This window comes from Antedon bifida, chromosome 10, assembly GCF_963402885.1.
Source record: "Antedon bifida chromosome 10, ecAntBifi1.1, whole genome shotgun sequence".
Classification (NCBI taxonomy): domain Eukaryota; kingdom Metazoa; phylum Echinodermata; class Crinoidea; order Comatulida; family Antedonidae; genus Antedon; species Antedon bifida.
Window position 1 is genome coordinate 834,749 of NC_136235.1, and position 24,102 is coordinate 858,850.

At 32.8% G+C, this 24,102-nt stretch overlaps 3 protein-coding genes across 6 annotated transcripts in view; 2 read left to right on the plus strand and 1 right to left on the minus strand.

Annotated features, from left to right (window-relative positions):
* Positions 1–9,447, plus strand: part of LOC144854538 (uncharacterized) — a 78,135-nt gene extending 68,688 nt beyond the window's left edge. Inside the window, exons 5-18 of the mRNA XM_078712485.1 lie at positions 2,302–2,360; positions 2,752–2,881; positions 3,265–3,407; positions 3,652–3,806; positions 4,088–4,328; positions 4,656–4,731; positions 5,052–5,111; positions 5,380–5,428; positions 5,618–6,462; positions 6,798–6,970; positions 7,447–7,589; positions 7,895–8,081; positions 8,549–8,679; positions 9,091–9,447. Of these exons, the coding sequence (XP_078568611.1) occupies positions 2,302–2,360; positions 2,752–2,881; positions 3,265–3,407; positions 3,652–3,806; positions 4,088–4,328; positions 4,656–4,731; positions 5,052–5,111; positions 5,380–5,428; positions 5,618–6,462; positions 6,798–6,970; positions 7,447–7,589; positions 7,895–8,081; positions 8,549–8,679; positions 9,091–9,204 (2,506 nt within the window). The 3' untranslated portion in view covers positions 9,205–9,447. The remainder of the gene's footprint in view (positions 1–2,301; positions 2,361–2,751; positions 2,882–3,264; positions 3,408–3,651; positions 3,807–4,087; positions 4,329–4,655; positions 4,732–5,051; positions 5,112–5,379; positions 5,429–5,617; positions 6,463–6,797; positions 6,971–7,446; positions 7,590–7,894; positions 8,082–8,548; positions 8,680–9,090) is intronic.
* A 407-nt stretch (positions 9,448–9,854) lies between these two features.
* LOC144854089 (uncharacterized) lies at positions 9,855–12,666 on the plus strand. 2 transcript variants are annotated; one of them, XM_078711973.1, is made up of 2 exons: positions 9,855–9,912; positions 11,248–12,666. In XM_078711973.1, the coding sequence occupies exon 2, from the start codon at positions 11,264–11,266 to the stop codon at positions 12,143–12,145; it is 882 nt and encodes a 293-aa protein (XP_078568099.1). In that variant the 5' UTR covers positions 9,855–9,912; positions 11,248–11,263; the 3' UTR covers positions 12,146–12,666. The 2 variants fall into 2 exon arrangements, with proteins under 2 accessions (XP_078568099.1, XP_078568098.1); XM_078711972.1 differs by lacking the exon at positions 9,855–9,912 and adding an exon at positions 9,923–10,119.
* A 7,419-nt stretch (positions 12,667–20,085) lies between these two features.
* The window catches only part of LOC144853976 (transient receptor potential cation channel subfamily A member 1-like), a 34,923-nt gene continuing 30,906 nt past the window's right edge, over positions 20,086–24,102 (minus strand). For 2 of the 3 annotated variants that reach the window (XM_078711855.1, XM_078711856.1), the window contains exons 23-26: positions 23,458–23,637; positions 22,977–23,104; positions 22,524–22,649; positions 20,086–22,307 (exon numbers count right to left, since the gene is read on the minus strand). In XM_078711855.1, the coding sequence (XP_078567981.1) occupies positions 21,959–22,307; positions 22,524–22,649; positions 22,977–23,104; positions 23,458–23,637 (783 nt within the window). In that variant the 3' untranslated portion in view covers positions 20,086–21,958. The remainder of the gene's footprint in view (positions 22,308–22,523; positions 22,650–22,976; positions 23,105–23,457; positions 23,638–24,102) is intronic. The other variant, XR_013614473.1, reaches the window with a different exon arrangement.

The following is a 24,102-nucleotide window of genomic DNA, read 5'->3' on the forward strand; positions in this document are numbered from 1 at the left end:
TTCCGTTTTAGGCCTAATTGTAAAGATTTCTTCGATTGATAAAAAGTAAATTATGCTATTGCAGTAGTCCGGTCTTGAGGCTATGAATTCCTGTACATGTCAAGGTTAGGCTCCGTTCTTTCGTTTCTTAGAATTACAAGGTACCGTATAAGTGCACTTGTACTTGTTATGTGAAATCATTGACATATAATAGTTGAATACGTTCACATAAAATCCGAATTCGGTCCGGTGACCGATAAAAAGTCCGTACGGAATAGGGTACGAGTCAAAGACGTGTGAACGCAACACTACACGCCATTTTTCCTTTTTTTTTATCCTAACAAGAAACGTAGCTCAGATTTGCCCGATAATACTGTACTCAAATTATACGAATAAAACAAGCCAAATATAAAACTAACATTTAGGACATGTGTGAGCAGGACAACACGTGATTGTTTCTCATGACTCAATCCATTTTTTTTGTGATGTAGACATTTTTTTATATAAATGCACACCACAGTCTCTCTTTCTTAACTAATTAATGTTGGTCATCAATCAGCCATGCCATAAATCCTGCCATCTAAACAAACACTTGTCAATTAGCAATGTGATTAAGTGACAATAGAGAAATATATTAGTGAAACCCAGGTTCCTGCTGACAGGTAATTCGTTGGTTCCTCTCATTAATGTGCGTACATCCAATTGTAGACAGATTTGTGATTTTTGAATGATTTGTATAAGAACTAGGCCAATCTGACAGTGGGTGTTTTGACTTGTATTTCAATAGATTGAAATGCAAGTTTAACTTTCTTTGACAGAATTAGTATTATTAGTAAAACATACTGTAATCTTCAGGAAGTCTGTGTTTTTTCTCGCATAAATTAAAAAATAAAGTAAAATCTTAACTCTGTATCGTATTCTTGTAGGGTTTTTAATGTCAGTTGTTATATGTGACTATTTTCATATTGCATCTTTGTAATTAAGAGTTTAAACAGTAAAGTATACAAATACGATACGAATGTGATACACGAAAGATAGAGGGCGTAATACTGTTTGGACGTTCAGCACACTGACAAGGTCATGCCTGGTCTATCTTTCATTCATTTGATTATTGATGATGGTCAATTTGAAAATAATCTCTCACATCTAAAGGATTTTGTTGATTGACATTTTGATTGACATCTCATTTTTCCCGATAATTTTACGATAAGACAGGTAGTTTTTAGTAGCTGGCTACTACTGTACTTTTAATAACACATTACGAAACGTGTAATTATTATGCTAAAATGTAATAGGCCTAATCATGGATGTCGGTCGGTCAGTCAGTATCATTAAGTTAACACATAAACCTATAAGGCATAAAAATAGCCTTTAAAGGGGGAAATGTGGTACGCTTGCACAGAAAGAGTGCCGCGATACGATTTTAATATTGCGATTTCACTAGGCGTGCCTACGGTCGGATAGAGTCTGTATTCCTGTAGTCTATATTTATTGTCTTTTTTAAGTTATTCCACCAGTCGAAGTTTCGATTTTTGTCTGAAAATACAAACCCAAGTAGTAGTGCCACAGTAGTAGCCATATGTGCCAAAATATTTATCTTTTTACTAATATTAAGTCATAACTCCGCCTGGAACTCAGACTAACGGTCGGCATAGTGTGATTAGAAAGGAGAAAAACAATTTACCGTCTCTTTTAGAACTGAGCAAAAGTATAGCTATACAAATTATATGATTTAGATTAATTCCTAACTAGCCCAGTATAAAACATAATTGTATCACCCTTGGGTTAAACTTCTGTAGCCAGTGTAGGCACCTGCACTTCATGCCAACTTTGACCTTGGCTATTTGCGCTAAAACTTGATTGAGATGTGTCCTCGATTGAGATGCTCCAAAATACAAGATGATCATTAGTTTAATCGTCTTTAAATCACAGGCTACGTCACAATACGTCAGTAATCTACGTAACGACACACGATACGAGAGTATTGTGTTTTCACGTGGGATCCTCGTTATATACCATCCTCATATCAAATATTAAACGTTTATCAGAACGGTCAGTTAGGTGCGGATTTCTTAATTAATCCTAGTGTTAAACAAGTGAGATTTTCTATTGAAACTTGATATATTTTGGAAGGTTGAATTGTCATCATATCTTTATCAATAACATTCAATCTCCCGAGTCCCGCTGAAAACTTTTTGATCTTTTCTTGTGTGTCAATTCGTGTATTTACATATGTTGATATGGGATTTAATACCCTGATGAAAATCCTAGATAAGATTTTTTTTTATGTTTGTCCTTCTAACATTTCTAATTCCTTTTCAGAGATTTAAAGATGGAAAACATAATGTTGGATGCAAAACACAAGAATATCAAAATTGTTGGTATGTTTTTTGTAATTATTTATGAGTACCGGTAATTAAAACACTGTGTATTATCGGAAGTTGTTATTTCTACAGTAGTTGATTTGAAATATACAAATAAATGAATGTAACAGTTTAATATCACAAAGTAGATATTGTTATAGTACGTATACATATCTTCTACTTTATTTATGTATCCCTTTATTTCCACTCCTTTTTAAAAAACATTGTAAATATTTTTCTTTTTTTGAGTGGGGGAGGGAGGGGGGTGAGTTTAAATGTCTTTTTATTTTATTTTTTAATCTATTGCTCTAAAAATCAGGACCATAATGTAAAACAGATATCTATACCTGATATGTTTTTATCCTGTATAATATGTATTTATAAATATAAGACCTATTTTATTTTGAAGACTTTGGATTGAGCACGACGTATGATTCGGGACAAAAACTCGAAACGCATTGTGGGTCGGCAGATTATGCTGCACCTGAACTGTTTGTACCTGGCCAAAATTATGGACCAGAGGTTGATATATGGAGTATGTAAGTACACAATCATTTTGATGTTTTAGTGTTTTTATTTTTTATTACAGGATAGATAAACCAGGGAGAAGTGAAATTACTAATCGTTATTAATTTAACTCTTCCTTGGATAAACTAAAGTTAATATTTAAATAAATAAGTTATATAAAAGTAAATGGTACATTTGTCTTCTGACACGATACTGGTTTGGCCTATCGACCAGGCTATTAAATGAGCGTTTGATTTGATTTTCACGTCGTCGTGCACGCGCGCGTCCTCTTCGCGACAAATCATGACATCATCAATGGTGATAGGCACAGTATCACATATTTAGTTGTTTTTTGTCTTCAAATTGATCTCCGGTTTTGAATTATTAATTCATGTCTTTATTAATTCACTTTCAGGGGAATATGTATGTATGCTATGATAACTGGCCACCTTCCATTTACGACTCCACACAGTGAGAACAAGCGTCTTCATTTACTTCAGCAAATTCAGTTTGGGCTAGGACCCAGACATGGCGCAGGTTTACAACATGTCAGTACAGGTAATCGAACAATTGTCAATACATTTCTATTATTTTAAAAACTGGAATATTGATGGAAAGGTAGAGAATGACAAAGTTATTCGTGCGAACGACCACTCTAAGAGGAGAGACCCGAGAAGACCGTATAGTAAGCCTACGTTGACACAAGACAAATCTGAAACTGTTACACTCAGGGGTTTTGAATTATAGAAATGTTTTCTCTTTTTTGGTCACTGTTTTAAAAGTTATTTTTTGTTTTCATAAGATTGTCAAGAGCTGTTGACGTCATGTATTGAGCCTAACCCGGAACGACGAATACCACTTCTGAATATAGAGCTGCACCCTTGGCTAACTAATCGTGGCAAGGAAATATTTACATCGTATCGTCAGCTGCCAAAAGACAAAAATACAAGTTTGAAGGTGTTACATTTATTTAAATGCTCCAATACATCTACACTTATCTTTCCAAATATCATTTAGGACCCCTTTTTAAATTATTTCCAAACATAAAGGGTCATCCTTTGCTTAAACTTACCCAATTGTCGTACAAAGTTTTTCTTTACGAGCGCCACCAGTCGCCGTTTTGTTTTTTGTCCGTAACTAGTATACGTATGACACGTCATGTGTGCCAAAATGTATAGAAGGATTAAGCAATTAGAGCATGAATATTTATTGTACGGTAACTTGTATTTTTCTCTTAGATTTTAGAGAAAATGTCCGAGTATTTGAAATTGCCAGTAAACCAAATTAAACAGCGAGTGAATGATTACCAGTTGGACGAATTTAGCGCCATCTATAACATCATGCTTGATGACGTCATGCAGAAAAAGCGTAGTGTTTATAACGATGATCACACCCTGAAGAAGAAGCCCACTGTTCAACATATATCGATATTAAAACCAGAACAAAGTGCATCCACTGTTAACGATGACACCAGTCAAGGTACATTATTCAATACAGTTTAACATTACCAGTTGTAATGTGTTTAGTAGCTACCAATATATACTTGTTTGTCACGAGACTAAAACAGGATTTGAACCCAGTAGCTAACGTCCATGGACATTATACTAAATAATGGAGGGGAAAAAATGTTTATCACTCCCAAGGGGCCATCCAACGCTGGGGCTGCTCATGCTCTGAGCCCCTTGAGCTCTGGGGTCCCTGCCTGGGATTAGCCAATGAGCGCTCATTGTCGTTACGTTACTATTTAAAAAAGTACACATACACAAATTATATGTAACGTCGAAAACAAAATGCTTTCTTTATCAGATATTCCAGAATCTCCGCGACCAAAAACGCCAGCTGTGGTGGGATTAGTCAACTTCAGCAATCATATGTTAAACAAGTAAGTATACGTTATAATATATTATTTTTTTTTCAAATAAAATTAGAATTTCTAATTTCTAAAGAGACACTATGTTAAGTTCATGGGTGATCCCTTAAGCGTGGACGCAAAGACGTTACGCGCAACGTTAGCGCGTTGACCAATTACAAGCCACTGTTCGAATAATCCATGACTTGTGATTGGTCAAATTACTTACGTTGCGTTACGCACGTCCTTGCGCTACGTCTCTAATATGGGGTTCTATTGCAGTTGCAATACATTTTGTGAATACAAGTTCTTGACGTTTGTATTTAAAATGTCTATTGTTTGAATATTTATAGGCAACCCATCGACAAACTATCATTTGAGCTTGCAGTTCTAAGTGACAGTGACACAAAAAGGTATGTGTCAATATGTATTCAATTCATAGTCAATATCGTTTTCATAACTCGACTACGCAGCTGTCGAGTCGAAAGGTCATTCTACGCATGCTCAGAAAAAATGAGCATACCATCAAGTTGGTAATGTGTAGGTGCGTAGTAATTTGCCGAAAAAGACAAAGTTTGAACTTGAACCATAATCACGGTGGTATAAGTGTATTGTCATTTTAAATTCAAATCATTCAATGACAAATCAATTAGTTTTTTGTTTGTTTTGTTATTTTTTTAGGAACAACAGACCCATGACAGCAATCTGCCCACCACCCACAGGAAATAAGGTAAAGTGTTTCGTGCTATAATTGTCGTAACAATCGATATAAACATATTTAATTCAATCAATAATGCAATCAATACAATTTAATGAATACAAGATATTCTGCATTTGCAACTGACATAAACAATTGGATTTTGTTATGCTCATCTACCGGATCCTTTTTAACGAAGTAGTCATGTTTTATTTGCTTTAGACAAAATTAATCGGAAACGCAACAACGGTAAATAACGTAATAGCGAGAAATTACAACAATACGAAAAGTAACGAGAAACGATATCGTCGACCGAAAACAACAGCAACCTGTCGGGCAAGCCAAACACACGCATATAGAGAAGAACTCTTAAGGGGACAGAAATGGCAATGTTCCAAATCACGTACCAAAGCAGATACTGGTAAAACAGCGAAGGAAACGTATCCAAAACCTCAAGCAACTCTAGCGATGTTAGCTGCTATTGACATTGCAGATGAAAAAAATTTCAAGGCGATTCTGAGACCAACTAAATCTCGGCTTACTCCATCACCAGACATCTACAATATAAAGTCTCTACAAACGAATCATGGAAACATACGTTCGAAGGAAATAAATGTTGTTAACATGAATAAAACATTCAAACATGGTTACCAACTTAGCTCAACAATGTATAATACTCAATATGCTGCTGGGAATGCTGATGCTATTAAGTTAGATGAATTTAAACCAAAACTAGAAATCAAATTAAAAGAATCGAGAGTTAAAGAAGTCAGCTTTGAAAATACTGATCGAGATGTATCTAGTCCAGTTCCAAGCACAGATCAAGTGTCCAGGCCTGTTACTAGGCACCAAACAAAGACCCCAACTGTAGTGTCAATGACGCCTATGCCCGGTGAGAACGAGGCGACCCCGAATGGCTTGCAGAGCTCTATGCCGCAAAGAATATGTTGGCAGAGGAGAGCGGGAGCCGCCGCCGGTAAAGAGAAGGAGAAAAATAAAGACAATAAGATCAAGATTTTGATATCTAAAAACAACATACATCAGACTTTTCCAGAAGGTGATATAAGGTATGAAACAAAAGCAATAGCTCTGAGGAGTGATTCATAATAAACCTAAATCAAAGGCGACAGCTCTAAAGTGTGGTTCCCACTAGGACGCAACGCAAGGACGTAGACACAACGTAAACGAGTTGACCATTGACAAGCGACAGTCGAATAAATCCATCGCTCGTGATTGGTCAAATCACTTACGTTGCGTTACGTCGCGTTACGTCGTTGTGTTGCGTCTCTAGTGGGAACCAAGCTATCGATAACTTTTTCGCTTAACTTCTTCAAATACTTTTTCTGTTTTGTTTATTTTTGCAAAATACTCACCATCATGTATTGTGTCATTAAATTGTTAGTGTTGTTTCGAAACGTGTCGACACCGGTAACAGTTCAAGACGTACATCCCGTCCTAAAACCGGTAACAGTTCACGTCGAGCACCCCGTCCTAAAACCGGTACCGGTTCTCGTCAGACTTACCGATCTCCACATTCTAGGAACACAGAGAATAGCATGAACAAGTATAATGCAGGTATAATAACTTAACCATTATGTTAACATTCTAGTAATACTTTATCCAAATGATTCGTTTTTGGTGGTTTGAAGCGTCTTTTGTATAATGTTTGTAAGTTTGTTTATTTGCTTGCACACATTCAATTTGAACAAAACTTTAAGCTTGGTTTCCACTAGGACGCAACGCAGTAGGCGAAACACAAGTGAGTTGACCAATATGACAAGTGACCAATATGACAAGTGACCAATATGACAAGTGACCAATATGACAAGTGACAGTTCGAATAATCTATCGCTTGTGGTTATTGGTCAAATTATTTGCCTTGCGCTTACGTCGTTGCCTTCTAGTGGGAACCAAGCTTTACGATGGGCTAACGTCCTTGCATTGCGTCCAAGATAGAACCAAGCTTTTAGGATAAATCCAAGTTTTATTTTGCAAATATCAAATTTTCCTTTTTAAAAAACGTGTTAACAATATACACACTACTTCCATAGCCGAGGATGCGCCGACTGAGTGTTCAGCTCTAATATGTAATGAATGCCAAAAGACGAAGGATGTCAGACTAGATTGTAAGATGCTATTTATGAGAGAGCCGTCATCGTACGGAGAAACCGCCAATAATTGTTCACATCAAAAAGTATGTATGACATGAACACTTTGTAACAACCAGTGACTTGTGAAACATATGACCAGACGATGATATGATGATGATATGATGGGGTTCTACTTGATTACAGCTAAAGTCCGGTTCCCACAACACAATTAAAGGGCGTATGGGTTCGTGAGCAAACGAGTTAACCGATCATAGGTTTGGTTGATCCACCGTGTTGTGATTGGTCAGAATACTTCCTTATTGTGATGATTGGCTATTTCCATTCCCCTGTATCACTCGATGCAAATGTCCATCCTTTACTTTTTAAAATGAAACCGTTTTTCTTTTAGAAATATAATTTACATAAACAATATGAAGAAATGAAGCAGAGCGATTATCTTTCTTACAAACGAGCAGTTTCTTCACCTCAAAATATACTCTCCAAGAAAGCTGTCAGTATGCTGAGGAGGCGCCAACATAAAGCTGCAGACAATAACGTTCAATCACAACCTCGTCCAAGCATGAAATACGGTGAAGGTAATGCCGATGTTCCACTATTTGAATTTGTTCGCGCGAATCTAAGTGTCGGCTTATACGCATGCGTAGAGATGGAGATTTGGAAGATGGAAACTTGAATACGAATGCGTATGAGATGACGCTTTCGATTCGCGCTAACAAATTCGCCTAGTGGAAATTGACTTAACGTAGACAAAAGGAATTTTATTTTTAAATAAAGCATGTGTTCCGTTCCGATATCGGCACTGTATATTTTGTTGATTTAATATTCTTCCACCAACAGCAAACAAAAGCTATAGAATGTGCATTGATGAAGTAAGCGGTTAAAATGGAGCTCCCGATATTTGCGATGCACCAGGGAAGAGTCAATTATTTACAATTGTACTTTTGCTCTTCATATGTGTACTACTCCTTACAGTATGTGATGTCGGGGTGAAATTTTTTAGATGTTTTACCAATTCTTATTAATTATATTTTCTTTGTTATAGCCAACATCGTGACAATTGTTACAAAACCACCAATTCTGAAAATAGATAAGAACAAGAATATTGCCGAAAGGAACCACATAGGAAACACCATAAACCAGTCACGTGCAGAGGACAAAGAATTGTATAAACAGGTAATAGCAGGGGTGAACTCTCGAATTGAAACACAGGGTCACAAAGACCAGACTACCACCCCTCACCTAAATTACCCCAACGGAAAAAAATACAGAAACAATCAAACAAAACGTTTCGGTTTTGTGTTTACAACATTTTGAGTTGACCAATCACAAGCGACGGTTAATATATCGCTGGGCTTGGTTCCTACGACGCAACGTACGCGCAACGCAAGTAATCTGACCAATCATGTTGGATCATCGGAGCTGTCTCTAATTGTTATTGGTCAACTCAATTTCGTTGTGCGTACGCCCTTTTTTGAAATATTATTATTAATATTATCTATTAATATTGCTATAACAAATAAAAATCGGTACATTTTTGGAAAATGGCCAGTCTGTGGAACTAGTCATATCGTTTTACCGTTTCAGATGACGTCATTCGGGTATACACTGGAAAGGAGACTGAGCAACGCTTTTAAGGATGGTCACATTATTTCAATGATGAAAAGGACACCTGATGACTTCGCACTTAATGTTTACTAACATGACTTCCTTGCCATTAAGAAATTGATTAAATTATTTCATACATTAAAAAATAGATCGTTTCTTTGTATTTATTTTAAAAAGTCTTTTAATACCTTTGTTTCAACGCGCAAACATAACAGTGGAAAATGCACAATATACGGTTATATTTGCATACGAAGCAGAGGAGAGGTATTTGATTTTAAACTATATCAACTATAATCATTATTAGGAAACATTAAATTCGTCATTATTGTCAACATACAACGTTATCGCCACAACAATATAAATACGGTATACATCTAATATTTAAGAATCATTATACTGTAATTATGATATATATTTCTATATATAATAAAGATTTCTTTTTGTAAACACAAATTATAAGCGAACTTACAGAACGTTTTTACAAAAAGAAATGTTTGTTATTATTATACCTATATAACATGTATTTATATACATTTTTTGAATAGTATGTTCTATTTAAATGGACATATTTATCTGAAATAAAATAAAGAATGAATTAAATTTTAATGAATGAATAATATAATAATAAATAATGCAGTATTATTCATAACTGATTGATTATTATCCTGTTTAGTAATACTCCTTGGCAATGGCAAGTATCCCACGAGAGATATTTCAAAGAAATTATCCTGTTTCTCCTTGGCGCGCGCAATGACAAGTATCCCACGAGAGGTATTGAAAGAAATTCAACCGGATGTAAAGGTATTTGTAGCCAGCAGTTTTGGTGAAAACAAAACGACAGTTTAATCCTTTTTCATGGTTTGCATTACTTATCATTATTTATATATTAGGATAGCATTTGCATTCGTCATTACTTGAACGGCGATTAGAAACTACACAGAGGCCAGGTGTTTGTAAGTACTACGACGAGAGGAATTGAATTAAGTTGAATAGACGTATTACATCAGGGTAAGTACGAATACAACATATAGGCTACAATAGTTTATCGTAGGCTATGAAATAGTATGGGCCGTATAGGCTATGAAATAGCATAACGTAGGCTATGAAATAGTATAACGTATAGGCTCAGAAATAGCATAACATAGGCTATGAAATAGTATAACGTATAGGCTCAGAAATAGTATAACGTAGGCTATGAAATAGCATACCGTAGGCTTTGAAATAGCGTACAACAACGTAGTCTGAAATACCATACAGCGTAGGCTAGAAGTAGCACGGTAAGATATGAAATGATAATGATGTAGACGCAGATATCAAGGTATTGTAGTTTTCTGAAAATCACAAATAGATAGACTCTGTATCAATATTCACGAGGAGGTTAATTAGATCGTAAACACATTCTACCGCAATTATTATTCCTAGTAATAAATCAATTATAAATCAATTATGGATTTATCATAAGAACTTGGAAATATCAATTACTATTAATGAGTACATGTTTAGTGTGCAATCCAGTCTACCATGTAGACATATGAATACAATCCTAAAGTTGAGAATCATGTTTTGAAGTACAGATCGTTCCTAGACTTGGCAGCATGTTGTCTTTTGAATATTTATTTTATTGTTTTATGCATAATTACTAGCATTAAGCTCTGTCTACACTATAAAACTTTATGTGACAAAAAATGTGATGTGCCCATGTATGAACACGATGATGTCATATCACTACCATAGTTGAGCATATCACTATATTTGGGCATATCACACTTTTTTTTTCAAACTAGTTTGATAGTGTGGACAGAGCTTTATAATGCTCTTTTACGTTTATGTAGGCCTAATTGATTAAAAACAAATGTAAGAATAATAATTGTATCAGAATTAGCTGATGTTAGTTCACGTTGAATAATTATTTCTTCTCTTATTACACTTTCGCCAAAACTCTGGAAACGTGCAACGGCTTCTTTTACATTCAAATAACATAATTCCATCTATAATTGCCAACAATCTCGCGGATACATTGACCTTACTTTGACCCACTTATCTCCATTCAATGTTTATTAAAAATACAAAGTGCAGGGCTTGATACAATCTAGATTTATGAATAAGTGACGTCACATTTATATAATTTTCTTTCAGCTAATAATAAAGAAAAATGTTGACTTTATCTGATCGCGAAGTCGACGAATTTTTAAAAGATGTTTTAGAAATCAAAGACGCGGCCCAGAGGTTTGAAGAAAACAAATTTGATCTTCTCAGAGAAATTCTTCGTAAATTTCTGCACACCCAGCCGTTTCAAAATATTATCACTCTTAGTACTAAGCCAACGGAGCGAAGATTACCAACGTTCGATGAAATTAAGAAAGATCTGTTCGAAAAGAAAGGCGGTCGTTGTTACTCAATGAATCAATTCATGAAAATATTACTTGAAAAGATTGGTTACGACGTGTTCCATACTAGTTGCGCCATTATGAAATCAGACAATAATCACTTATGTACATTTGTACGCGATTTGACAAAACCGGGGGATCTACACCTAGCAGATGTTGGTATAGCGTATCCCACATGGGATCCGATACCATTGACTTTCGAGTTGGAATCCCCCGTGTATCACGTTGGATTTCTGTATTTCAAGTTTGTTCGTAACGGTGACGTAATAACTCGACTACATAAACATGATAAACGGGAAGAATATCCGGTAAATATTGAAAATAAAGCCTGGAACGAGTTTATGGATATGCCAATAGCTCCACGTGAGCTTGATTATATACAACCAGTCATGAGCGAGATGTATACAATCCCAGGAGTTCACAGCTGCCCTTTCTTAAAATCATTTAGATGTATTGCATTTAAAGATGATAAACTTTATGGATTTAAAGATTCAATGTTCTTGTACGAGGATGAAGAACATCAACTTGTTGCTGAAGATATGCAATCCAGAGAACAGCTGCTTTCGAAGATTTTAGAATATTTTCCGCAGTTTACCGAGACGATGGTTGAGGCTGCGCTTAGTGCGTGTATGCTCAAATTTAAATAATCATTGACGTATTATGACATATATAAAGTAGCCTAGATAACATTTTATACACATCTAATTTTTTACCTTGATTTATTATTGACTATTACCAACAGTTTATTTAGTCTTTCGATGCTACAATTATCTAAAAGCATTTGCTAATTTGTATATATCGTATAATACACGATAGACTATTTATCAATTTACGGTATATTTAAACGGTGAATTATAATACTGTAATAAACAAACATTTGGTTATCAATTGATCGTAGTTCAGTAATAGTGTTTAAGAAATATTTAAGACATTTAGAAATAAATATTTTGTATTTTATAACTGTCACCATTTCTAAGATTATTTGTTAATAATATTGAATGATTTAACTGATGAAATAATGATGATGTTTGAGGCTGCGCTCGACGTCGTGTGTCCGTTTCTGAAATTCAAGTAACTGTTCACATATTCAGGTATTATATCAAATTCAGTATATTTTACCTCTTATAGTGTATGTATGTATTATACTCCTTAGACCAATAATCAATTTCTAAACATTGAATTATCAGGTACAAAAACAAACGTGTTTTATATAGATTGCATAGTAGTGTAGTACCAAAGTAAACGTGTAAACGAATTCCTATTTATATTAGTATTTACGTACAGTACGTGAATTGAATCTTGAAAAAACACATTATGTGTTGTTAGTATGGCTCTATAAGATGATGATAACACAATAACGCAATATTATTGCATAAAAATAGAATAAGAAGTAGATATTTTGGTCATGTACAGGACAATTTTTAGAAAATAACCAATTTTCCACCATTTTATTTTTTGACATAATTGGTTATTATGATTCTATACGATGATCGAAAATCGAAAAAGGACGAAATTTTGCAATTTTTCGAAAAAATCCCTTACTATAGTATAGGGATTTTTTCCAAAAATTGCCAAAATACGCACTTTTTAAAATACTGTTATTATGCAATTATTTTGTTATGTATGCGCATATATTGCGTTATAATCATCTTATAGACGTATAGTAACCATTTATGTCGAAAAATAAAAAGCTCGAAATTTTTAAAATAGTGTTATTATGCAATTATATTGCTATATATGCGCATATATTGCGTTGTAATCATCTTATAGACGTGAAGTAACCATTTATGTCGAAAAATAAAAAGGTCGAAATTTGGCCATTTTTCGAAAAAATCCCTTACTATAGTACAGGGATTTTTTCCAAAAATTTCCAAAATACGCACTTTTTAAAATAGTGTTATTATGCAATGATATTGCTATATATGAGCATATATTGCGTTATAATCATCTTATAGACGTATAGTAACCATTTATGTCGAAAAATAAAAAGGTCGAAATTTGGCCATTTTTCGAAAAAAATCCCTGTACTATTGTACAGGGATTTTTTCCAAAAATGGCCAAAATACGCACTTTTTAAAATAGTGTTAATATGCAATTATATTGTTATGTATGCGCATATATTGCGTTATAATCATCTTATAGACGTATAGTAACCATTTATATCGAAAAATAAAAAGGTCGAAATTTGGCCATTTTTCGAAAAAATCCCTTACTATAGTAGAGGAATTTTTTCCAAAAAGGGCCAAAATACGCACTTTTTAAAATAGTGTTATTATGCAATGATATTGCTATATATGCACATATATTGCGTTATAATCATCTTATTGACGTATAGTAACCATTTATGTCGAAAAATAAAAAGGTCGAAATTTGGCCATTTTTCGAAAAAATCCCTTACTATAGTACATGGATTTTTTCCAAAAATGGCCAAAATACGCAATTTTTAAAATAGTGTTATTATGCAATTATATTGCTATATATGCGCATATATTGCGTTATAATCATCTTATAGACGTATAGTAACCATTTATGTAAAAAAATAAAAAGGTCAAAATTTGGCCATTTTTCGAAAAAATCCCTTACTATAGTACAGGGATTTTTTCCAAAAATGGCCAAAATACGCACTTTTTAAAATAGTGTTATTATGCATTGATATTGCTATATATGCGCATATATTGCGTTATAATCATCTTATAGACGTATAGTAACCATTTATGTCAAAAAATAAAAAGGTCGAAATGTGGTTATTTTTTGAAAAAATCCCTTACTATAGTACAGGGATTTATTCCAAAAATGGCCAAAATACGCACTTTTTAAAATACTGTTGTTATGCAATAATATTGCTATATATGCGCATATATTGCGTTATAATCATCTTATAGACGTATAGTAACCATTTATGTCGAAAAATAAAAAGGTCGAAATTTGGCCATTTTTCGAAAAAATCCCTTACTATAGTACAGGGATTTTTCCCAAAAATTTCCAAAATACGCACTTTTTAAAATAGTGTTATTATGCAATGATATTGCTATATATGCGCATATATTGCGTTATAATCATCTTATAGACGTATAGTAACCATTTATGTCGAAAAATAAAAAGGTCGAAATTTGGCCATTTTTCGAAAAAAATCCCTGTACTATTGTACAGGGATTTTTTTCCAAAAATGGCCAAAATACGCACTTTTTAAAATAGTGTTAATATGCAATTATATTGTTATGTATGCGCATATATTGCGTTATAATCATCTTATAGACGTATAGTAACCATTTATGTCGAAAAATAAAAAGGTCGAAATTTGGCCATTTTTCGAAAAAAAATCCCTTACTATAGTACAGGGATTTTTTTCAAAAAATGGCCAAAATACGCACTTTTTAAAATAGTGTTAATATGCAATTATATTGTTATATACGCGCATATATTGCGTTATAATCATCTTATAGACGTATAGTAACCATTTATGTCGAAAAATAAAAAGGTCGAAATTTGACCATTTTTCGAAAAAATCCCTTACTATAGTACAGGGATTTTTTCCAAAAATGGCCAAAATACGCACTTTTTAAAATAGTGTTATTATGCAATAATATTGCTATATATGCGCATATATTGCGTTATAATCATCTTATAGACGTATAGTAACCATTTATGTCGAAAAATAAAAAGGTCGAAATTTGGCCATTTTTCGAAAAAAATCCCTTACTATAGTACAGGGATTTTTTCAAAAAATGGCCAAAATACGCACTTTTTAAAATAGTGTTAATATGCAATTATATTGCTATATACGTGCATATATTGCGTTGTAATCATCTTATAGACGTATAGCAACCATTTAATGTCGAAAAACAAAAAGGTCGAAATTTGGCCATTTTTCGAAAAAATCCCTTACTATAGTACAGGGTTTTTTTTTCCAAAAATGGCCAAAATACGTACTTTTTAAAATACTGTTATTATGCAATAATATTGCTATTATGCAATAATATTGCTATTATGCGCATATATTGCGTTATAATCATCTTATAGACGTATAGTAACCATTTATGTCGAAAAATAAAAAGGTCGAAATTTGGCCATTTTTCGAAAAAATCCCTTAGTAGGCCTATAGTACAGGGATTTTTTCAAAAAATGGCCAAAATACGCACTTTTTAAAATAGTGTTAATATGCAATTATTTTGCTATATACGTGCATATATTACGTTGTAATCATCTTATAGACGTATAGCAACCATTTAATGTCGAAAAACAAAAAGGTCGAAATTTGGCCATTTTTCGAAAAAATCCCTTACTATAGTACAGGGTTTTTTTTTCCAAAAATGACCAAAATACGTACTTTTTAAAATACTGTTATTATGCAATAATATTGCTATTATGCAATAATATTGCTATTATGCGCATATATTGCGTTATAATCATCTTATAGACGTATAGTAACCATTTATGTCGAAAAATAAAAAGGTCGAAATTTGGCCATTTTTCGAAAAAATCCCTTACTATAATACAGGGATTTTTTCAAAAAATGGCCAAAATACGCACTTTTTAAAATAGTATTATTGTGCAATGATATTGCTATATATACGCATACCGTATATTGCGTTATAATTATCTTATAGACGTATAGTAACCATTTATGTCGAAAAATAAAAAGGTCGAAATTTGGCCATTTTTCGAAAAAATCCCTTACTATAGTACAGGAATTTTTTCCAAAAATGGCCAAAATACGCACTTTTTAAAATAGTGTTATTATGCAATAATATTGCTATATATGCGCATATATTGCGTTATAATCATCTTGTAGACGTATAGTAACCATTTATGTCGAAAAATAAAAAGGTCGAAATTTGGCCATTTTTTCGAAAAAATCCCTTACTATAAGTACAGGGGTTTTTTCCAAAAATGGCCAAAATACGTACTTTTTAAAATACTGTTATTATGCAATAATATTGCTATTATGCGCATATATTGCGTTATAATCATCTTATAGACGTATAGTAACCATTTATGTCGAAAAATAAAAAGGTCGAAATTTGGCCATTTTTCGAAAAAATCCCTTACTATAGTACAGGGATTTTTTCAAAAAATGGCCAAAATACGCACTTTTTAAAATAGTGTTAATATGCAATTGTATTGCTATATATGCGCATATATTGCGTTATAATCATCTTATAGACGTATAGTAACCATTTATGTCGAAAAATAAAAAGGTCGAAATTTGGCAATTTTTCGAAAAAATCCCTTACTATAGTACAGGTATTTTTTCCAAAAATGGCCAAAATACGCACTTTTTAAAATAGTGTTATTATGCAATAATATTGCTATATATGCGCATATATTGCATTATAATCATCTTATAGACGTATAGTAACCATTTATGTCGAAAAATAAAAAGGTCGAAATTTGGCCATTTTTCGAAAAAATCCCTTACTATAGTACAGGGATTTTTTCAAAAAATGGCCAAAATACGCACTTTTTAAAATAGTGTTAATATGCAATTATATTGCTATATATGCGCATATATTGCGTTATAATCATCTTATAGACGTATAGTAACCATTTATGTCGAAAAATAAAAAGGTCGAAATTTGGCCATTTTTCGAAAAAATCCCTTACTATAGTACAGGGATTTTTTCAAAAAATGGCCAAAATACGCACTTTTTAAAATAGTGTTATTATGCAATAATATTGCTATATATGCGCATATATTGCGTTATAATCATCTTATAGACGTATAGTAACCATTTATGTCGAAAAATAAAAAGGTCGAAATTTGGCAATTTTTCGAAAAAATCCCTTACTATAGTACAGGGATTTTTTCCAAAAATGGCCAAAATGCGCACTTTTTAAAATAGTGTTATCATGCAATAATATTGCTATATATGCGCATATATTGCGTTATAATCATCTTGTAGACGTATAGTAACCATTTATATCGACAAATAAAAAGGTCGAAATTTGGCCATTTTTCGAAAAAATCCCTTACTATTATAGTACAGGGGTTTTTTCCAAAAATGGCCAAAATACGTACTTTTTAAAATACTGTTATTATGCAATAATATTGCTATTATGCAATAATATTGCTATTATGCGCATATATTGCGTTATAATCATCTTATAGACGTATAGTAACCATTTATGTCGAAAAATAAAAAGGTCGAAATTTGGCCATTTTTCGAAAAAATCCCTTACTATAGTACAGGAATTTTTTCCAAAAATGGCCAAAATACGCACTTTTTAAAATAGTGTTATTATGCAATAATATTGCTATATATGCGCATATATTGCGTTATAATCATCTTGTAGACGTATAGTAACCATTTATGTCGAAAAATAAAAAGGTCGAAATTTGGCCATTTTTTCGAAAAAATCCCTTACTATAGTACAGGGGTTTTTTCCAAAAATGGCCAAAATACGTACTTTTTAAAATACTGTTATTATGCAATAATATTGCTATTATGCGCATATATTGCGTTATAATCATCTTATAGACGTATAGTAACCATTTATGTCGAAAAATAAAAAGGTCGAAATTTGGCCATTTTTCGAAAAAATCCCTTACTATAGTACAGGGATTTTTTCAAAAAATGGCCAAAATACGCACTTTTTAAAATAGTGTTAATATGCAATTGTATTGCTATATATGCGCATATATTGCGTTATAATCATCTTATAGACGTATAGTAACCATTTATGTCGAAAAATAAAAAGGTCGAAATTTGGCCATTTTTCGAAAAAATCCCTTACTATAGTACAGGTATTTTTTCAAAAAATGGCCAAAATACGCACTTTTTAAAATAGTGTTATTATGCAATAATATTGCTATATATGCGCATATATTGCATTATAATCATCTTATAGACGTATAGTAACCATTTATGTCGAAAAATAAAAAGGTCGAAATTTGGCCATTTTTCGAAAAAATCCCTTACTATAGTACAGGGATTTTTTCCAAAAATGGCCAAAATACGCACTTTTTAAAATAGTGTTAATATGCAATTATATTGCTATATATGCGCATATATTGCGTTATAATCATCTTATAGACGTATAGTAACCATTTATGTCGAAAAATAAAAAGGTCGAAATTTGGCCATTTTTCGAAAAAATCCCTTACTATAATAGTACAGGGATTTTTTCAAAAAATGGCCAAAATACGCACTTTTTAAAATAGTGTTATTATGCAATAATATTGCTATATATGCGCATATATTGCGTTATAATCATCTTATAGACGTATAGTAACCATTTATGTCGAAAAATAAAAAGGTCGAAATTTGGCAATTTTTCGAAAAAATCCCTTACTATAGTACAGGGATTTTTTCCAAAAATGGCCAAAATACGCACTTTTTAAAATAGTGTTATCATGCAATAATATTGCTATATATGCGCATATATTGCGTTATAATCATCTTGTAGACGTATAGTAACCATTTATATCGAAAAATAAAAAGGTCGAAATTTGGCCATTTTTCGAAAAAATCCCTTACTATAGTATAGGGGTTTTTTCCAAAAATGGCCAAAATACGTACTTTTTAAAATACTGTTATTATGCAATAATATTGCTATTATGCAATAATATTGCTATTATGCGCATATATTGCGTTATAATCATCTTATAGACGTATAGTAACCATTTATGTCGAAAAATAAAAAGGTCGAAATTTGGCCATTTTTCGAAAAAATCCCTTAGTATAGTACAGGGATTTTTTCAAAAAATGGCCAAAATACGCACTTTTTAAAATAGTGTTATTGTGCAATGATATTGCTATATATGCGCATATACTGCGTTATAATTATCTTATAGACGTATAGTAACCATTTATGTCGAAAAATAAAAAGGTCGAAATTTGGCCATTTTTCGAAAAAATCCCTTACTATAGTACAGGGATTTTTTCAAAAATTAGTCAAAATACGGACTTTTTAACATAGTGTAATTATGCAATTATATAGCTATATATGCGCATATATTGCGTTATAATCATCTTATAGACGTATAGTAACCATTTATGTCGAAAAATAAAAAGGTCGAAATTTTGCCATTTTTCGAAAAAATCCCTTACTATAGTACAGGGATTTTTTCAAAAATTAGTCAAAATACGGACTTTTTAACATAGTGTAATTATGCAATTATATAGCTATATATGCGCATATATTGCGTTATAATCATTTTATAGACGTATAGTAACCATTTATGTCGAAAAATAAAAAGGTCGAAACTTGGTCATTTTTCGAAAAAAATCCTTGTACTATTGTACAGGGATTTTTTTCAAAAAATTACCAAAATACGCACTTTTTAAAATAGTGTTATTATGCAATTATATATATTAATCATCTTATAGACGTATAGTAACCATTCATGTAAAAATATAAAAAGGTCGAAATTTGACAATTTTTCGAAAAAATTCCTGTACCATGATAGTACTGGGACATTTTCGAAAAATTTCCAATTCGACAGTACTATAATACATGGAATTTTCGAAAAAATTGCCAAAATATTGACATAGTAACAAAAATCAACAATCTATCAATATTGATCAATGTTTTTACAACGATTAACAATCTATTTTTATTAAAAATAAATCATACATTTTGTATCACAAATACAGACTTAATGAATTAAATAAATATATTACACAATACAGCATAATTATTTTTTTCAATAATTAAATATAATTATATTGTTTTAACTTAATTATTGCAACTAAAATCATCAGTATTGGCATTTGTATAAAGCATGTATGAAGACAACTAAGCATACATTACTAGGCTATTCATAAATCTATAAAGATAACCTAGTAATTATAAACTGCACTAAAGCTTGGTTCCCACTAGCGACGCAACGTAACGCAACCTACGCAACGTAACGCAACCTACGCAACGTAACGCAACCTACGCAACGTAACGCAACCTACGCAACGTAAGAAAATGCCATTCCAATCATTGTGTTTGCCCCCGCCTGCGTGAAATCAAACCCGCGATGGTTGCAGCACTATTGCGTCGTCGGTTCCCACTTGTGATTACGCAATACAGCACTTTGCGTCGATACGTCGCTGCGTTGCGTTCTAGTGGGAACCACGCTTAAAAATTCGTTATGCGAACGTTTACGAACAATCTATAGACTATCGAGAGTGTTGTACGAGTCTAACTCCAACCTGTCGATTGTGGTCTGACTCTAATGATAACTTTCTTTCTTTATTTTATTTTTCACTCACATGTGAGTATTGTCATGTGTATTTACAACCATTTTGATTCTCTGGACTTAGAAATCGAACTAAACAATGGTACCAATGAAATAGACTTTCTAATTGAATATGACATAATTCTATTCAATTTATACAACAATACATTCTAATATTTTAAAGACTATACATCACGACGAAAATATTGAGTTGTTTAGAGTCACTAACTAATAATTGGTTCCAATCAAATTACCGTCTTTAATTGAAACTATCATTATCCAAGTTTGTTCTTATAAGTCGTCACTCGTCGGCTGGTTTTACTTTAGTCTTTGCTCAATTATTACAGATATAATTTTACAGTTGTCATACGTGGATACTTAGCCTTATTCTAATAGCTGTCAATGTTAATATTGTATACAAACATTACATTTATTTAGCAACACTTAACAGATATAACAAAATATATTTATGTCAATTATAGGTTGGATCAATGTACAGTTTTTCAGGTGTCATAAGTAACAGATGTCTTTGTCTGTTTTGTGATTTTAAAGTTTTTTTAAAATTTATTTTTATGAATGCTTTTAATCTTTTGCTCTAAAAAACAGGACCATATACTGTAAAACAATGCAATATCTATTATACCGAATATGATTTTATCCTGTCAAAATATGTTGTTAAATAAATAAATAATAAAGATACTCGAGGCACCAAAGCAACATTAGGTCGTTTCTAACTTTTCACTCATTTGGTTAGATTTGTTTCTGTTCGAATCAGGACATACATGTAATCTTTCCTTTGGATTTCTCTAGTTATATTACAAAGCAAAACAATTTACACTTTGTAACAGGTAAACGGATTTACACTCCTTAAAGCTATAGTCCCACATGGACGCAATTGAATTGACCAATCAAAAGCGACAATTCGGATTATCCACGCGACGTGATTGGTCAAATTACTTATTTTTTTATTACGTTGCGTTAGAGCCATTATTTAAAAAAACTTAACATGTCCAAGGCATCATCATCACAATATATAGACATCATTAGTGCGCTTTACCACTTTCTATCTAGCGTGTATAATTTCAATGAAATCATAAATTTTAGGATAAATTGGATAACCGAATTTCATATTATTGGTTGGAGGTACTCAACACAGAAAGTATTAAAGATTTGTTTTCTTATCAAGACAGATACACTCTCACAAAAGGTAGGTTTTATATACGCTTATTATCACTGGTGGGTGATTGGTCAGATTAGCGCGAGTGTCACGCGCGCGTCAGTGGGCGTCAATTCATAACTGTGGTGGTGTGATCTCTGAATCGTCAGAAAGACTGATAGTCGTAGCATCACTCTCCCTTTCTCCCTTTTCATTATCTTTCTCTTCGTCATCATCATCGTCGTCGTCATCCTCTACATCCTCATCAACTTCGTATACGTCATCTATAGCCCTAACCGTATGGTTATCAACCTTGGTTTTGTCCGTTTCCTCGTTGACTTCCTCTACCGTTGATACTCCAGGTAACACAGAAGATTCGCCAGAACTGCGCCTGCGCACAATCCCTAAACTTGAGGCTTGGGATAACTGGGTATGGAACGCTCTTAATACCATGGTCTGACGAACAACTTGACTTAAATGAACCCTTTGTAATAAAACATAACATATTACATGTTTGGAGGGAAACATTCAGTGGCACAACAGTCGACAAAAATAACATAGAGCCAACGAAACTGATTTGGCCACTTATACGAACGACTTAACTTCTCATTGGTCAAGTTAAATTGAAATATTAATCGATAATCGTAAGCAAAGGTTTTTTTAGATAAATTAACGAATTATTATTTTTGTTAGTACTTACTTATTTTTATCGCGGATATTGTCTCCTTCGTCCTGGTCATCTGCTTCAGATTTTATTTCCATTTTCTGTACAATGAGCTTCAAGAGATCCAACTGCTTTCCCATCTGCTGTTGCATTTCTTTTATTCTATTTTAAAATAAAGGAGTACATTATAAACAAAGATGGCAAAACCGTTTAAGATGGAAAGTATCTCATGGTATGTTTGTATTTTTAAATTGCTTTGAACTATGACACAACTCATAACGTATACACACCGTACGCACAACGCAAGTACTTTGACCAATCTGAACTAGCACTTGTGATTAGTTGATAACCTGCGCTGCACGTACGTCATTAGTTGGCATCGTAGTGAGAAACAAACTTCTCTTTAAGAAGGTTTTTCTTGTATTTTAGCATATTAATTAAAGAAAAAAAGCGAAGTAGTGAAATGTTTAAGTTGTATGAACAGGCTACCTTCGTTTCTGTTTAAGTTGTTCTTTATGTACGAGATCGAAAACCGGATCCGTCGTCGCTTCCGTTATCCTTTCCATTTGAGTGCTGTCATCATCCATTCCTGCCGTCGCCCGAATTTTCTTCCAAATCTAATAATACAAAAATAGTCATCAACAAATTACCAATACATTGCCACTTATGTTACTACATGGTTAATGAAACCCAAAAGTACATATTCATTTCTTCATTTTGTTGGGAAACTATGACGACAATGATCAACTTTAAGCAATGACTTTGCTATCAAATAAGTATTATTTATTTTGTTAAATCAAATCAAAACAGATATTTATGAGTAATAATAATTTAGCACAATGTCACAAACTGGGTTTTTCAAGAAGGTCCCGGAAAAGCAGGGAAAAAGGAAAACTTTTAGGCAATGAATACATAAAAACATGGTACAAAGCAAAGTAGTAGATTACTATAAAAAGTACGATTGTCATACCTTGAAGAGGAATAGTTTTGAACAATTAGGGTATACGGTGTACTCAGTCCTATCGACGTATTTAATGGCTTTTGGCGGTAACTTCTGTTCTAAGTCAGTGTGGAGATCAACCTGCATTGCAAGACGCTTTAACTGAGCATTACGCTGTACACCAGCAATATCACCAACCGCTAAACCAATCTATAATCACACACAAAACAAAATAACGAGAATTAGGCTACAGTTACAAATTTAACCAATCACAATCGATGGATTATTCAAACAGTGGCTTGTCATTGGTTAACTCGATGGCGTTGCGTCTCTAGTAAGAACCACGCTATACTTATATTAGGACACCCCATACCCAGGAAAACATCTATTCAGGGGACTTCGTAAAGGTGAAGTTCCTTGTTGAGCAACAACGAGGGGCAATATAAAAAGAGGCTACTTTGTTTGGTCATGGAATGGCGTCTCCTCAACAGAGATTCCTAATGTAATTTATACCATCACAGTTATTATCAACATCATAAACACTATTCATATTATAATTTACTCTTAATACTTGAGCCACAACCTAGTTTAACATCAGTTAAATAAATAAATAGCCGTAACACTACTATCAGATTTTAAAGATGTGCAGTACAAAATGATCCCATGACAAAGGCT

Bases quoted from the DNA above. Each gene is read 5' to 3' on its own strand.
- LOC144854089 (XM_078711973.1), top strand. From the start codon at position 11,264: ATGTTGACTTTATCTGATCGCGAAGTCGACGAATTTTTAAAAGATGTT.